General features: G+C 41.9%; 2 protein-coding genes across 2 annotated transcripts; both read right to left on the bottom strand.

Annotated features, from left to right (window-relative positions):
* Positions 1-1272: 1272 nt before the first annotated feature.
* Positions 1273-8400, bottom strand: LOC306966572 (uncharacterized protein). The gene is made up of 7 exons (XM_079561371.1): positions 8252-8400; positions 6544-6633; positions 3447-3542; positions 2667-2903; positions 2413-2570; positions 1597-1712; positions 1273-1520 (listed from the first exon to the last, which is right to left on the bottom strand). Exons 1-7 carry the CDS (start codon positions 8310-8312, stop codon positions 1376-1378), a joined length of 903 nt encoding a protein of 300 aa, XP_079417497.1. The 5' UTR covers positions 8313-8400; the 3' UTR covers positions 1273-1375.
* A 2597-nt stretch (positions 8401-10997) lies between these two features.
* On the bottom strand, positions 10998-15376 carry LOC306966569 (uncharacterized protein). Its single transcript, XM_079561369.1, has 7 exons — positions 15271-15376; positions 14022-14096; positions 13649-13738; positions 13278-13565; positions 13026-13183; positions 11569-11684; positions 10998-11242 (listed from the first exon to the last, which is right to left on the bottom strand). Exons 1-7 carry the CDS (start codon positions 15329-15331, stop codon positions 11104-11106), a joined length of 927 nt encoding a protein of 308 aa, XP_079417495.1. The 5' UTR covers positions 15332-15376; the 3' UTR covers positions 10998-11103.
* Between the last annotated feature and the right edge of the window lie 1437 nt (positions 15377-16813).

Below are 16813 nucleotides of genomic sequence, written 5' to 3'. Positions count from 1 at the left end.
ACTTAATGTTTTTATAACATTTCAAAACATAAATAAATACTTGTGCAATGAAACCGCTGTCTGGGCTTTACTTCAAATAGTTTGGAAAAGATAGAGAGGTTGAAGGGAGGAGGCGTTTAGTAAAAGGAGGTGTATTTGAGCATCTTGTTTGTCAAAAGTGAGACCAAAGCAGATACGGGTTTGTGTGTTTATTTTGCATCAAGAGCACTTTACAGCCCCAGGGAACTACTTCAGTGCCTTAAATATTTTCCCATAGTGAGCCACACACAGCTGCATTTGGTTTGTTCTCAGCATTTAGTCAAAAGCAAAAGAACACACGAACAAGCCCCGCCCTCTGTCACGCTTTAACATCTGCATGCACTTGAAAGCAGCATTAGACAATAGCGTGTTTTAGAGTCTGTATAAACTCGAATAATTCTTATACTGATGCTAAAGCAGTTCTGTGGTAGTATTAATAGCAATAGCATAAAGTAATCATGACAGTATAGGCCAGGGGTCTCCAAGTCAGTTTCCCTGGGGGCCATAATATGTCAGGAGTGTATTGCAGGGTCCATAAACAAAAGCTAATATACAAAAGCTATAAACTAATAATAATGAGCCTGACAGGACTGTAGCCTTATGAGAACTGCTCCACTATAGTCATTATTCACATGGCTATAATGTGTTGTTTATATCCTGATCTCTTATTATGTAAGTGCCCTCTACTGGACACGTGTGGAATTCTTCCCTTTTTTTATTCAAGCTGCCCCCTAGTGGCTGGAGTGAGCATAGTGTTTTTGTTTTGTTTTTTTAAACCATAACTCCACGCAGGAATGGGCTAGAGACTTACTTTTTTATTTATACTTATATGATCTACTAGCTGTTGGCTGGATTGAATGAAGTGGTCCACGGGCCGCCTGTTGGAGACCCCAGGTATAGGCCATAGAAATAAAAAAGAGAAGCGGCGTTTGATCCTAAGGTATGGGCCGTTAGCAAGACAAGTTTTCAGTGTTTGTTAGCCTGCTCAATGCATTTTTCCTATAGCCGTTAGCATTAGCCATCAAACATCATCAAATTATGGCCGATCCAGATGTTTTCAGCTGTTGTCAACCATCGCCCACATTTAGGTGGTGTCAGAGCCTGGTTAGAAATCATTAATGAATGTACAGAACTTTTTTGAGAATTCACTTTAGACACAAATTAGTGCATAGAAGAGTCCTCTGAGCTCAATATTCAGTCACGTTTTAGCTTTTTGTGGGATTTCATGGCCACTAAACATAATCTTATATGTTAATAATAAATAACCATAGAAATTATTTAAAAGACCCTCTGCTGTGAAAACTGCTTAGTCCCACCCCATTCTGCTTTTATGGAAAGACGTCTTATAGTATCAGTGTCAGTCTATAGTGAGCGCTCTGCTTTCACAGATGAACCTATTTTCCATTCTGTTCTGCGCTGGGTCCCAACTCGTGGTCAGGTTCTGCTCTGGGATCACCAGGGCTTTAGGACCAGACGGTCCCAGGTCTGTCTTCATCCAGAACCTTCAGACAAACAGTTAAAGTGAATGGGACATATATTTGGCTTGAGTTAAATGTTCTTGTTAGTAATCTGACTCACCCCAGAGAATCAGTCTGTCCGTCCACCCAAACCCAGCGGTTGTCCTGCTGAGACAGACCGATCCAGTATCCGTGGAATATGTCAAAGTATTTGTCAATTTGATCATGGATGAACTCCTGTCAATCACATGAGCAATCAGCTATCACTTTGTTATACACACTACAAACACTGATAAGAAAGGATTGTCACATTGAGAGCCTGATCTTGTGTTTCTTAACGCCGGCTGTAGATTAGACTTTGGGGCTGACATGGTGGCGCTCTGTAAAATCTTCACCTCCAGACCTGACGCAGTAACAGGTTGGACATGGGTTGGACAGACACCCATGGCAAATGGCGATGTTGCCTAGTGGCCCTTCAATGAACCATACCAGACATGAATATTTTCCATGGACGGGATGAGTGTTCTCTTTGTTACCAGCATCAGAACAGGACAATCGGGTAGGTATAATCTCTCTCACATGAACAGGTGAACTCAATGTAGGATGAATAAAGTTTGTAGTTTGTCCTGTGAGAGTTGGAAATGGATGTAGCCTATATACTGAATGAAGTAGTACATGGCTGTAGCGTAATGTAAAAGCAGACAAGTGAGAAGAGACGTGGGGGCTGCGAAGGGGAAGCAGTGGCTTTAGCAGCACAAGAAAAGGCCCCTCCAAACACTTTAGCCTCTACCACCACCTGCTGCAGTAAAACATTATCACACCTTACACATACTCAGATCCTATGTTTGTGTCAGGCCTCTGCTGTACAGAAATGTTGACAGAGGAAACAAAAGTCACAAGAAGAAACGCAATGAGAAAGAACAAGCCTAAGAGTCACCTGCTCCTGTAGTGAGCCGATGACGACCAGGTCTGAGATGGGGTTCTGTTCTTTGCAGTAGCTCTGACTCTGGCCCCATGTCTTCCATGGTTTTGGCTTATAAAACAAATAACAGCTGTTCTCAAAGTGGATCCACCCATCAAGGCACTGCCGACACTCTGAAAAGAGATTCATAGAGTGAGACGCTTTCCAGGAATCGAACCCTGGACCTTCAAGCCACAAGACACTCTTTAATGTTGAGCTCCCACACTCACGTTTTTGTGGACAGAAGTTGCTGACGGGGAACTGGCTGTAGCTCATAATGACTTGGAGGGTCCAGTTGAGTTGGTCTCTCTGTCGGCTGAGGTTGTGGGTGAGATTCTGCAGCTCCGCCGTTTGACCCTTGAACTTCACATTCTCCTGCTTCAGGAGCTCTGTGCTGCTCCGGAGGAGGGATATTTGTGACGACAGGCGCTTGTTCTCTGAGCTCCGAGTGGTCAACGAGACTGCAACTGGAAGATTTACAATAACAAAGAGGAACTAGAAACTTTTGCGATTGACTGCGGAATCGCACATGTGAGTGCAGAAATAGCTGAAACCGTTTAAATTGCATAAACTGTCGAAATTACTGGTTTACTGCAGATTAAAAATAATCTAATTTGCATAAACTGGTTAAATTCCATAAACTGTCAAAATGCATGAATTGGTGAATTTGCATAAATTATATAAATTACATAAACTGTTTAAATTTCATAAATCCTAAAAGGCATAAACTCTTGTGTTGCATTAACTGGTTAAATTCCATAAAGTGGTTAAATTACATAAATTGTTTATATTGCATACACTTTTTAAACTCCATAAACTGGTCAAACTATTGAAATTGCTGAACTGCTGAAATTGCAGAAGCGAGAAGCGAGAGAAAAATCTTATTAAAATGCATGGGCCGGATTCCCCATACACACTAATGTATTCCGCAGTCAATCAATAAAGGAGGTAGATTTATTTTATTTGTATTTATTTAACCCATTACATGATGTTTGTGTTTGTGAACTCACAGTAGCTGAGGGCAGCGATGCTCCCAAGCAGCAGCAAAACCAGAAACACAATCAATGCAGTTTGTGCTGGAACAGGCTCTGGCTTTTTATTCACGACTGCAGAAGGAAAACATATAAACGATTAAAAAGATGAAATATTAGAACTGAGCAAATGTAGCTTTTTCTTTGTCTGATTGTGTTTTATTTCACTTCTGTCCATAGTGCACATTTTAAACACATACTTTACATGAGCGTTTATATTAATGACATGACTGAAATATGAACTGGTGGGTCGTGAAAACCTTTTTAGAGAATCCTATAAAACTTTCCAAAAACTTTTCCTTTTCAACGATAGAAATGAAATCAAGCAGCGTCTTTGAATGCGTCACTTCTGGGGTCGGTTTCCTCATTCACGAATCTCCAGTCTTATCACACACTGTCATTTGGACATAGAGGATTTGGCACAAACTTTTGACACAAATTTACTGTAAAAAAAAACATGCCCAATCCACCTCAGGCTTTGTCGAAACGAGCTGAACCACACAGAGAATGGTCAAAACAATAGGACTAAGTCTGGTCTAAACCAGGTCCAGAACTTGCTTTAAAGAGGGGGTATTATGCTTTTTTCAGCCACATAGCACCAGTCTATAGCACACTACAATGATGACGAGACCGTCTGTTGGTCTGTAAATGCAGTGAATTAGAATAACTGCCTTGTATAAAATTGCTCTTTCAAAATGGAGGTAGCAAATGACTTGAAATAGGCCCCTGTCTCTTTAAGAACCTCTGACCCTTTCCGACACGCCCCCTCCACACGCTGTCTGTGGCATCACAACAAACACTGCGCTCGTTGTCTCAACTGTATTGAAACTACGATCGGTGCATTTTACTTTTTATTGTTGGAAAGGACCTACTGTTTATCACTTTGTGAACAATGGCCACACAGGATATTATTTGGAGACAAACCTTCCACACCGGACGCTTGGAAGGGGCTCTTGCCTGAAAAATAACTGCTGTTTGGAGGCTCTCTCTTTGCATCTGCCATGCCCTATGGATCTCTAACTATACCCCCATGGACGACACCAGGATCTGCAGGAGCCCATACGATTCAAAGACGGACATTATCTGTGCAGGTGGACAGTGGTTTTTCGAGGTTACCCGTTAGCTTGTTATAATCGACTACAGCTCATTGTTGATGAAAAGTCTGTAATAAACCACAAATGTGTAAAGCCAGGCTCATTGTGTGATCATCGTAAAGGCTGCTTCGAGTAGTTGCTGCTTTATTGACGTTATTTGTGCATAATATGCTGCCTGTTTTCAATGAATGTTGTGAAGGTGAAGGTTGTTAGCTTGTCGCGGCTAATAGTGCCTTAGCTCCGGGAGAAAACCACTCGGCTACGACTCACTGTAGATGAAATGTGAGCAATAAACTACACAATCAACAAGCCCGGCTCAGTGTGTGATCACCATAAAGGCTGCTTCAAGCAGTTGCCTGTTTTAGTGACGTTTTCAATGCATAATATGCTGCTTGTATTCAGTGAATTTTCCCGTTAGCTTGTCGCGGCTAGCTTGTTAGCTCCGGGACAAAACCACTCGGCTATGACCCATTGTAGATGAAATGTGAGCAATAAACTTCCAAATCAACAAGCCTGGCTCCGTGTGTGATCATTGTTAAACGGTTCTTCATGTGTGTGGTGGTTTTATTGACTTTATGTGTGCATATTTCTCGTTTTCACGTGATGACTCGAGGTTTAGCTTAGCATTAGCTTTCTCCGGAGGCTCTGTCCATCATCAAGGCCCAGCGCAGAACCAGACACTGAAATAAGTGTTCTTGTCACCGGTTTTAATCCTGGGTGTTTCGGTAACAGAAACACTGATGTGTGTCTTTGTAAAAGTCTGCTGTGGCTCCGGTTCACAACACATGAAGCTAATCATCCATGATGACTCTGTTTACATCTTAGGGCTAGACACTGCGGGGAGGGGGTTCTGCTGAGGAGCAGTGGTTGGTTACTCGGCTGGTGACGAAAGGTCGGAGGCGTATCCTGGAGGTCGAGGGCGTTTCCTGAAGGAATCAGGCGTTTTATCCCTAAAATGGCCGCCATCAGAGTTTTTACAGATTACTCGAAAATACGTGAATGTGCTAAGGCAACACTTCAGGCATGTTTTTAATGAGGGAATGACTTAATAACATGATGTAAAGCTTGAAAAAGTCGATTTTGCATAATAGGCCCCCTTTAATAGTACAGATCCTCCTACTCCAATACAAGTTGCACTAAAGTCAAAGTACTAAAGCGCTGGTTCTCAAACTGTGTGTTTTTTTCTGGTTTAGGCATGGTTTATTTCATTTATAAATCAATTTGAATAGGACAACGTATGAAGAGACAAACTGATGCTGTAAATATCCTGGATTTAGCTAAAGAATAACTTCCATCCCACATGGTTTACGACCAAGTTATACTTAAAGGGACTATACGGGGTTTAAAAATGTAAAAAGTATGTATTTTGTTCTAATGTGTAGAATGAGCTCAGACCTGTTCACCACAACTGCCTCTAAAATCCTGCACTGTCACTCAAAAGGTGTTAATTTGGGTCTGAAGTGCCGTCATGCACGAGCTTAATATAGAGACTGCAGTTACACATGTGACCTGAGGTGGCAGTAGTGAGTATAAAATGGCTAACTTGCATCTAGCCCTATTCATTTAGCCCAGTCTAGCATTTAGACCCTTTTTTTGATCTTCTTGCCAAATCCTTCATGAGGTACTTGGTGGGAAAAGAATCACTAGTATTTGAAGTAATCGCTGTAGAATATACTCTAGCCTCTTGTGAGTCATGACTTTGAAACAGGAGAATCACACCCGAATTCACCTTTACGACAACACGACGAGGAAGCACCCAACTTCAATATGTTTTCAATGAAAGTTCACCTCAAGTACAGCACAGATCCTCCAAAACTACACTTGAGCACAGTGCTTGTTCAAATCTTAATAAGCAGTCGTCCAGTTCTCAGATTTAGCTTTGCTCGAAGTTCATTCATTATATTTGTCTGGTTCCAGCTGACAGGAGCCGTGGGGCGAGTGAGACGGTGGTCGTAATGTTTTGGCTGAACTTTGATACCGACCTGTGTTGTTGTTCGGAGCAGGGGCGCTGGTGGCGGAGTACGGCTTTATTGCCAAGTCAGAATAAATAGTTTGGATGTCCTCTGTATTGGCTGAAACAGATAGAAACACACAGTTAACAGTATCTGACCCTTCCTTTGTTTAATGTTTTCATATCAAAACAAGGCATTTCATAACGCAAAGATTACCAATACGTCCGATGACCATATACTGTATTTAAATAATGGATAGAACGGGTTTATAGTTTTTGTTTTGTTTTTTATGATTATTAGTTTGAAAGATTTGCACAGAGGGGTATTTGGATATCTTGTTTTGAATAAGCTAAAAATCTGTACAAATTAAAATCCTGCCTTGTTTTTATGGATTCAAAGCTCAATAGATCAGGCTAGGAATTAGATATCAAAAAATGTTTAAATGCAGACCATCAAAAGTTTGTTTAGTGTTTAGGACTACAAGTTCTGGCGTCTGTAGGTGCTACTAAATTGGAAATTTAAAATAAAAATAAAATTCGACAACATTCAGTTTAGATCATTTTTTTTTGCAGTTTGCGTGAACTTGAGTAAAATTTCGAAGTCAATGTACTTCATAGAGTACTTTATCCAGTGGTGGAATGTTTACTTTTTCCACTACTGAGTTTATCCATACAGTACTTTTGACTGTACTCTTACATGAATAGAAATAAGTTACATTTTCCACTGCGAGTAAAGCGACAAATGCTTCATTTTTAAAGTAAATAGATCGTCTCGTGCACCTTGTTCTGAACAATTATTTAGTTTTTCTGTATTTTCTGCCATTTTTCTTTCACTTGAGACTTGGCGACCCCCTTGTGACATGACTTCAAAGTAACGTCGCTCTTACTTATATTTTGGCTACCTGCTCATCTGTGCATCAAGGACAACACAATGTACATATGGATTACTTTTTTGACTTTAAATAGACATCAGACAAACTTTCATCCTCAGTTTCCCATTTGCAAAGTATTGTTGAAAGAAAAGAAAACTCGTGATCCCCTGCTATAATTAACAAAAACAATATCCATAACCAGGTGCATGTCCAGCCTCTGCATCATGTGCCTGTTTACGCAGCAATAGGAGGATATGAAGTTACTTTTCCATAGACAGACACAAACACTGCTAGTGCCTTTACCTGTTTGTGAATCATCTTTTATCACATTGCAAATACATTCTCAAGAATTAGCTACTTTCACCTTACACTTAACAGTATTGATAAGGAAAGAGCCTGTAGCTACATTTCACAACAAACTTACAACTACAGAGTCCAGACTGGTGACATTTACAGATTATATATCAGATTTCTGAAATGTTTTATAAGAAGAAAGTTGCCAATGCCACTCCTTATCAATAGTCACTAGTCACAAATATGCAAATGAGGTCCTAATCTGTGATCTTGCTTCTTCACTGTTGTCACGGACACCTCTGCTTCAGTAGGTTTTATCATTATTTTTTAATATATGCATCGATTTTAAAGTTTTAAATGCCCCCTATTGAGTGTAGTGCATGGAAAGTGGCCCATTGAGAGTGGAGAGCGCCCCCAAGCAAAAAGCCTCCACCCGGCTGCCCTGTGTGGTGGAGTTTGACGAGCTTATCAATGACAACAGTAACAAGTAGCACAACCATATATCTCAGAGACAAAGAATTTAACAGCATTGTAGTAAAACTCTCTCTTGAATTAACATTGAATCATAATTACCTGTTTGTGGTGTTGGTTTCTTCTTGAAGACCACAGACGTGTACTGCACATCTTCCTCCATGTCCCAGCAGCTTCAAGGTTTAGTCCGGGTTTAGCCCTGGTTTCACCCTGGCCTGTTTTTTAAGTCCTTGCTTTGACGCTGCTCCTTCACCTCTCTTTCTCTTTTTACTGATTACGTTATTCTGTACATTTGAGCAAAACCGCAAAACCAATGTTACGCAAACTCAGCTCACACACACAGACACTGTAAAAAAACACGTCAGTTTGGTAAAAGAAATATTTGCAGTTTCACAAGTTTAGATTCTGTTTTGTTTTGCCTGTAACATCTAAATTATCAGTTGTTTTTTCAATAGTTTTGGTTGAAATAATCATTGGACGATTGCTCTAACCACTGAGTCAAGTATTCAAATATTTAGTTAGGACGTCGTTCCAGCTCATAGATACATTTCTGCAGTGTACAGAGCATCAGGCCTGAAGGTAAATATAGACCTCTGTGCGGCTTGTGTGTGAGTCGGCAGTGACGCCGTTTTCACGTGAACGTCTGCTTTTAAAAAGAGGAAACGGGGTTAAACCGGTGCCAAGGAGGAAATCATTTGTGTTCTGTTTATTCCTTTTCAGACGAAGCAGGGGTTCACAAACTTTTCAGGCCGCGACCCCAAAGTCACTCACCCAACAACTCGGGTCCCCCTTCTGTAAAATAAAGCATTGAGAATCATTTAAAGTGCAAAACTTTTAAAATCGGGTTTCATTATGTTTGGCTTGGTTCAGCGCTTTGGCCACAGCCAGAGGTCGGAGCCAAAAGTTAAACCTGGTCAGACCGGGTTGACCAGGCACTGGGCTGAGCGGTCCATGGGGCAATAGTTCTGTCTGTGCAAAGCCGGATCATCATTAGAGGCTGACACTGGTGGAAGGTGCACTATGGAACTTTTTGTGCCAAAGAAAAACTTGATATTTGTTCGTGATAGAACTTTTTGTGAGACAATGAAAACAGATCATCACGGATCCAATCATGACGCTCGGCCCTCCTGCAGATTCGCCTCTTGGCTCAGATTATTTAACCATTACGACTGGACGAGGCTGATTTCGAGTCCATGCAAAATCTTACGAATTGAAGTTATTTTCAAGATTGAGGCTGAGTCCGAAACTGTCAAATTATAGCCTCAAAGCACTAACACTATCGCAACTAATCCTTAACCTTTCATGGGGTCAACTGTTAGATCTCTATGCAGTTAGTGAACTTGAGCTTCAGAGCTATTTTTGCACAATCCCTACCCAGAGGAAAGGGAAGTGACATCACCAACAGTTGCTTTTCTTCGTCTTTAAAGTTATTGGTGGAGTGCAGGCCAAACAAAGGACATGTCGCCCCCTACTGTACAGTGTCCAACAACAACAACAACAACAACAACAACAACAACAACAACAACAACAACAACATGTGTCAAAATAAAGACATTTAAGGAAAAAAAAAATCCAAATGAGCCATCACATTTCTCTTTAGCCTTATTTTATCTCAACAGCTGTTTCATGAAGGTACATTATGCAAATGATCCATGTGGCTTATGTTTCTACTAAATTAAAGCCAAAGCACAAACTGCCTTTATTTAAACCATTTACTGAGGCGGCTCTTTAACACACTGACATGTGACTGAGCTGTGGGGACGACAACATGGATTTTGTCACTTTCATACTTTGTGCAGAATCTTTTTTTTTAATTATTATTATTATTATTTCAGTCGCAAGACAAATTTGGGGGGTTGCCAGATCATTTAGACAAAATATGCATATTTTTGCATTAGTATGTAATTGAATATTTTATTGGAGCATGTGTGTGCTTTTTTACCAGAGTGCCATTATTTGTTCTTAATTTGATGAATTTTGTTTTAGCCATTTTTTTTCCTTGTTTTTTTTAAAGAATTATGTAGGCTAATGTTCCCACATTCCTCACAGTGTGACCCGGGCGGGGGTCACAAACCCCTTTAACTGTTATAAAGTGGCTCCAAAAGGTTGAGAACCACTGGCTTATGGGATGGCACATGTAGCTCCTAATCACCGGTTAGTTAGCACCAGAGGTCCCAATGCTAAAGTGGCTATGCTAGTTAGCACTGAGGCTCCTTTACCTAACTCCTTCCTAACTGACAGCCCAATTCGGAAGCTTCTTGTCATGGCGGACGCTGACGCACATCCGGTTTGGCGTTAGACCTCTAACCAATCTGCTCGTTTCGGACGCAGCAAAAGAGCATTGTATTTCTGAATGATTTAACAATGATGACAAAAAACAGTTTTCTATCAACTGGTGTTACAGCTTTTGTGCAAATCTGCATGATTTACTGGTCACACAAACACATTATTCTGTCACAAACAACAGTCATGCAATGGTTGTTTACCCACAGGTTGAGAGCAGCCTTCAATAGAGCAGCGAGTCCGCCAGAGCTGGAAACCTTAGTGTCGCTGACGAACCCTTTCAGATGAGAAGCGAAATATCCTACACTTCAACTACAGAGTACAGAAGATGACTCAAGAACTTTCATCTAAGATAGACAACTCTTACACAGATGCTGTAAATTAGCTTTGCTTTACTGAACATTTTACCTCAACAATAACTTGCCATTCTCACAAAATACAAGTGAGGATCGCCAACACAGGTAAGTGCTTGGTTGAATATGTTACGCTTATGTCAGTGTTATACTTCTGCTTGTAGGCGTGCTGCAAGTGGTCGTTCTTCCTCATCCAATCATTGCGTAGCCGTGTTTATCTCCTCTTTGGTTTGGTGTACGCGGTGAAAACTGCCTTGTCACACACATTCTGCTTTTATGGAAAGATGCCTTGTACTATCATTGGCAGTAGTATCAGTGTCAGTCTATAGTGAGTGCTCTGCTTTCACAGATTAACTTATTTAACATTGTGCTCTCCGCTGGGTCCCAACTCGTGGTCAGGTTCTGCTCTGGGATCACCAGGACCTTAGGACCAGACGCTCCTATCCTCCTCCAGAACCTTCAGACAAACAGTCAAAGTTAATCAGACACACATTGCCTTGAGTTAAAGGGACTAGACGGAGTTTTTTTTACAATTATGTTTTTTCCTCCCCCCTACATGTTCCAGCAATGTCCTAATGTGTAGAACGAGCCCAGACCCAGAACTGTTTCTAAAATCCTGCACTGTCGTTCAAAAAGTTCTTACTTAGGATCTGAAGTGCCGTCATGCACGAGCTTAATATAGAAGCTGCAGTTACGCGTAAGACCTGAGGTGGCAGTAATGAGTATAAAATGACCAACTTGCATCAAGTCCCTTTAAATGTTCTTGTTAGTAATCTGACTCACCCCAGAGAGTCAGTCTGTCCGTCCACCCAAACCCAGCGATCGTCCAGCTCAGACAGACCGATCCAGTATCCGTGGAAATGGTCAAAGTAAGACTGAATTTGATCATGGATGAACTCCTGTCAATCACATGAGCAATCAGCACTTCTTCATACACAGCACAGTGATACAATTGCAACAAAAAAATAGATGTTTGTTTCTGTTGCTTAACAATTTTTGCATAAAGTTTTTGTTTTTTCATTTATAGCTTTCGACATTTCCTTTATTTTTTTTTCAAGCAAAACACAGTGATCCAAGGACAAAACAGAAGGGCTAAACAGTAATTATTACTGTGTGCTTGTACTCACTCTGGTAAAAGAGATTATAAATCTCAATGAGTTTTTACCTGGTTAAATATAAAATAAAATGGAAAAGAAAAACTCATTGAACCCTGCTATCCCCTCATTAAAGGGACTATACAGAGTTTAAAATTAAGTATTTTCCTCCCCCTACATGTTTCAACAATGTCCTAAGGTGTAAAAAGAAACCAGAGAAATTCTGGTAGACAATAGTGTGTCTATTCTATTCTATGCTATGCTATGCTATGCTATGCTATGCTATGCTATGCTATGCTATGCTATGCTATGCTATGCTATTCTATTATTTCAGCTATCTATTCAGCGCAGCCGCATCTTGGAAGGAGCTCTTGCCGGAAAAATAACTGATGTTTTGGGGCTAACTAGTCCCTCTTTGCTACTGCCATGTCCTATGGATCTTTAACTATACCCCCATGGTCTACGGCAGGATCTCCCCGGTATTTAAGCCTATCCAGTCCATATGCTTGAATAAAGTGGTGATTATTTGTGCTAGTGGACAATGGCTATAGTCTAGGTTGGCCCGTTAGCATGTTACAATCGCCTAGGCAAGGCAAGGCAACTTTGTTTATACTGTGTATTTTGTACACAAGGCAACTCAAGGCGCCTACAGTTCATTGTTGATGAAAAGTGGGCATAAACCACAAATGCGTCAAACCCGACTCAGTGTGTGATCATCTCAAAGGCTGCTTATGTAGTTATCGGGGCAGCCTACTTAGCTCTGCGTGCTAAAACAATCGGCTACAGCCACTTGTACGTGAAACGTGAGCAATAAACTACAAAACCAACAAGCCCGGCTCAGCGTGTGTGATCATTGTTAAACGGTTGCTTTATGTAGATGGTGGTTTTATTGACTTTATTTGTGCATATTTGTCGTTTTCCCATAATCGATCGAAGCTTTAGCTTGTAGCATTATACAGTGCAGTTTCAGCCACTGAAATAGGTGCGTTCACCATATATTTTCAATGTAAACCTGAAGCTTTGGAGGCGTTTGGTGTGAACCCGCCATTACGCTTGTGTCAAGTCTGTAAAGATTTACAACCGAGGACACAAAAAACACCCTGAGAAGCAACGAGAGGAGACAGAGCGAGCCTTGGTTAGAGTCACCTGCTCCTGTAGTGAGTCGATGACGACCAGGTCTGAGATCGGGTACTGGACTTTGCAGTAGCTCTGGCTCTGGCTCCACGTCATCCACGGTTGTTGCTCATAAAAGAAATAACAGCTGTTCTCAAAGTGGATCCACCCATCAAGGCACTGCCGACACTCTAGAGTGATTTATGGAGTGAGACACTTTCCAGGAATCCAACTCGGGACCTTCAAGCCATGAGAAACACTTTAACTTTGAGCCCCCACACTCACGTTTTTGTGGACAGAGGTTGCTGACGGGGAACTGGCTGAAGCTCAAAATGACTTGGAGGGTCCAGTTGAGTCGGTCTCTCTGTCGGCTGAGGTTGTGGGTGAGATTCTGCAGCTCTGCCGTTTGGCCCTTGAGTCGGCTGAGGTTGTGGGTGAGATTCTGCAGCTCTGCCGTTTGGCCCTTGAGCCTCACATTCTCCTGCTTCAGGAGCTCTGTGCTGCTCCGGAGGAGGGATATTTGTGACGACAGGCGCTTGTTCTCTGAGCTCTGAGTGGTCAACGAGACTGCAACTGGAAGATTTACAACAAGAGGATTAAAGGAAGTAGATTTGTTTTAATAACCGATTATATGATTTGAATGTACATGAACTCACTGTAGATGAGGGCAGCGATGCTCCCAAGCAGCAGCATACACAGACACACAATCAGTACAGTTTGTGCAGGAACTGGCTCTGGCTTTTTACCTACGAGTTCAGAAGGAAAACATAGAAATGAGATTTAAAACTGAGCAAATGTAGTAGTCTGTGTAGTACAGTGGTCAATGCATTCAAACATTCAAATGGGTGTGGCTTGTAACCCTAATGCCAGCTCTATCTCACAATAAATATTAGACTGGTCACCTTGCTTCCATCAGTCTACCCCAGGGCAGTTGTAGCTACAACGGCAGCTTACCACCACCATGAGTATGGAGAATGAATAATGACGAAAGTATAGCGCATTTTTATTATCATTAACGTTGATACCGACCTGTCTTTTTGTTCGGAGCAGAGTACGGCTTAATCGCCACTTCAGAATAAATGGTTTGGTTGTCCTTTGTATTTGCTGAAAAACAGAAAGCAGATTCCAAAGATTCAAAGATTTTTATTATTAAATTCATTTGTTAGGGAATTTGAAATGATCGTTGTCTTGTCCTTGGTTGGGGAATGAGGGATGGGTGGGTTGGGAGAACAGGGAGGGCAGGGAAGGAACCCCTTCCTTCAGCAGCTTCCTTACAGCCTGGTGGATAAAGCTGTTCTTCAGTCGACTGGACCTGGCCCGTAGATTCCGCAGTCTCCTCCCTGAAGGCATTACCTTGAAGAGACTGTGTGATGGGTGCGTAGGGTCCCTGGTGATTCTGACGGCTTTGCGGGTGAGACGGGTGGAGGACATCTCCTTAATGGAGGGGAGAGGGGCTCCACAGATCTTCTCCCCTGCTCTCACGATGCGCTGGAGGCTCCTTCAGCCATGCTGGCGCCGTGCCACACAGTGATGGAGCTGGTCAGGATGTTCTCTATCATCCCTCTGTAGAAGTTGCACATAATGGAGGCTCTGGCTCTTCTCAACTTGCGGAGAATGTAGAGAGGCTGATTGCTTTTCTTGACTAGTGATGTAGTGTGCATGGTCCAGGAGAGCCTCTCCTGTGATGTGCACATCTTCGAAAGTCCACAACAATCTCTTTTGTCTCCTCCACATTTAGAGAGAGGTTGTTCTGTGTGCACCACATGGCCGGACTGCTCACCTCACTCTTGTAGTTTGACTCGTCTCTGTTGCTGATGAAGCCCACCACTGTTGTGTCGTCTGCAAACTTGATGAAGAGGTTTGAGTTGTACTTTGGAGTGCAGTCATGGGTCAGCAGAGTGAACAGGAGGGGGCTCAGCACACAGCCTTGGGGAGCCCCCGTGTTCAGGGGTTTGAATGCCCACTCTCTTGCCTCCAGTATCTGCGTATATAGGTGTATGAATGAGAGTGTGAATCGGTGACTCGCTCCTTTCCTGTAAAGCACTTTAGGCCTAATGAAGGTAGAAAAGTGCTAAATATAAGTTGAGACCATTTAAGCAATGCCTGAAGGCCGCTGGCCGCTAGCACTGATGCAGCAGGTGTGAGTGCGAAAGTTAACGGTCCCGTCTGGAACAAGGCCTTTATTGCACCATGTGGAACCTCGGGCCCTTGAACTAGATCATTTGGTCATAAAGTGAATTTTAAAAAAAAATAATCTACAACACTGAATCAGCCGTACCTGTTTGTGGTGTTGGTCTGTTCTTGAAAACCACAGACGTGTATAGCACTTCTTCCTCCATCTCCCCGCAGCTTCAAAGTTTAGGGATACTTCTTGTTTAGTCCTGGTTCAACCCTGTTTTTTTGTATCAAGTCCTGACTTAGATGCAGCAGGTGTGAGCATGAAAGATCTCGTCTGGAACAACGCCTTTATTGCACCACATGGAAGATCTGACCCTTGAACTTGTCATGATCCTGATCATTTGGTCATGAAGTGAATTCCCTGTCAATTTCCCTCTTGGTTTGTGGCTTTGTCGAAACAGCTCACTTCCTCTTAGATAAGACGACTGTAAGAACCCAGAACAATGCACATGAAACATCCAGGATTATTATCTTGACAACAATTACTCAAACTTAGCAAGTACTTCATTCATTTTACAGATAATTTAACGTATTCTTTTGTAACGCATTTACCTAGTGGCACTTGGAGGGTAAAAAACACCTTTGTTTAGTACAGTCTGTGGGGGCTACTAAACAGATGTGAGAAAATGAACCTCGAATTTACACTGCCCCATATAATTGTACAACATTGAATCAGCCTTACCTGTTTGCAGTGTTGGTTTATTCTTCAAGACCACAGACGTGTACTGCACTTCTTCCTCCATCTCCCAGCTGCTTCAATGTTTTGCCCTGGTTTACTCCTTTAGTCCTGTTTACTTTTTGTTTACTCCTGGTTTCGTCCCGGTTGAACCCTGGTTATTAGCTCTAAGTCCAGGCTTAGACACTGTCCCTGTTTCACCTCACTTTCTCTTTTTACTGATTACATAATTCCGTACATTTGAGTAAAAAACACATAACCAACGTTTCGCAAACTTAGCTCACACAGACAGAAAAAACACTTCAGATTGCTCAAAAAATATTAACAGTTCGTTCCTTTATTTTTTTCATTTCAAAATAAAATTCAAAAATCTAAATCTTTGGTTTGTTTTATTGTTTCCTTTATTTGGAAACAAAATGAGTAAATCGAAAACCCAGACATCTATAAAGGTCTGTGTATAATTCCTTTTTCGTGCCACGTTTTAGATTGAAAGTGTGACATCGAAATCACCGTCTCAGCCTGATTTGGTTTTGTTTTATTGTTTTATTTCTCTGGGGCACCCGGAAGCTGCCTCTGTGCTGCGTAATGTTGAAACACGCTGTTTTAAACAGCTGTAGTTCGACTTTCTCCACTTTCCTGGAATGTCTGGTGCTGCTCTTGTGTGCTTGTGTGCGTTTCGCGCTCGCCAGATATTTGAAGGCAAACAATGAAGGCTGCTAAAACAAAGCACAGAGACATACAGCTACAGTAACTTCTTACACTCGCTGCTGTCTTGCTCTCCTTCCTCCTCTTTATCCTCCTTGTCTTATCTTTTTGCTGCCAGAAGCAGAACTTCTCCACATTTTGTTGGAGCTGTGTCTGTTTATTCCCAACAGGCTGTGGCACGCTCTCTCTCTCTCTCTCTCTCTCTCGCTCTTTCTCTCTCGCTCTCTCTCCCCCGCTCTCTCTCTCTCTCTCTCGCTCTCTC

The sequence above is a fragment of the Gobius niger genome, assembly GCF_951799975.1.
Source record: "Gobius niger genome assembly, chromosome: 8".
Taxonomy (NCBI): domain Eukaryota; kingdom Metazoa; phylum Chordata; class Actinopteri; order Gobiiformes; family Gobiidae; genus Gobius; species Gobius niger.
This window is presented reverse-complemented; position numbering and strand designations above follow the sequence as displayed.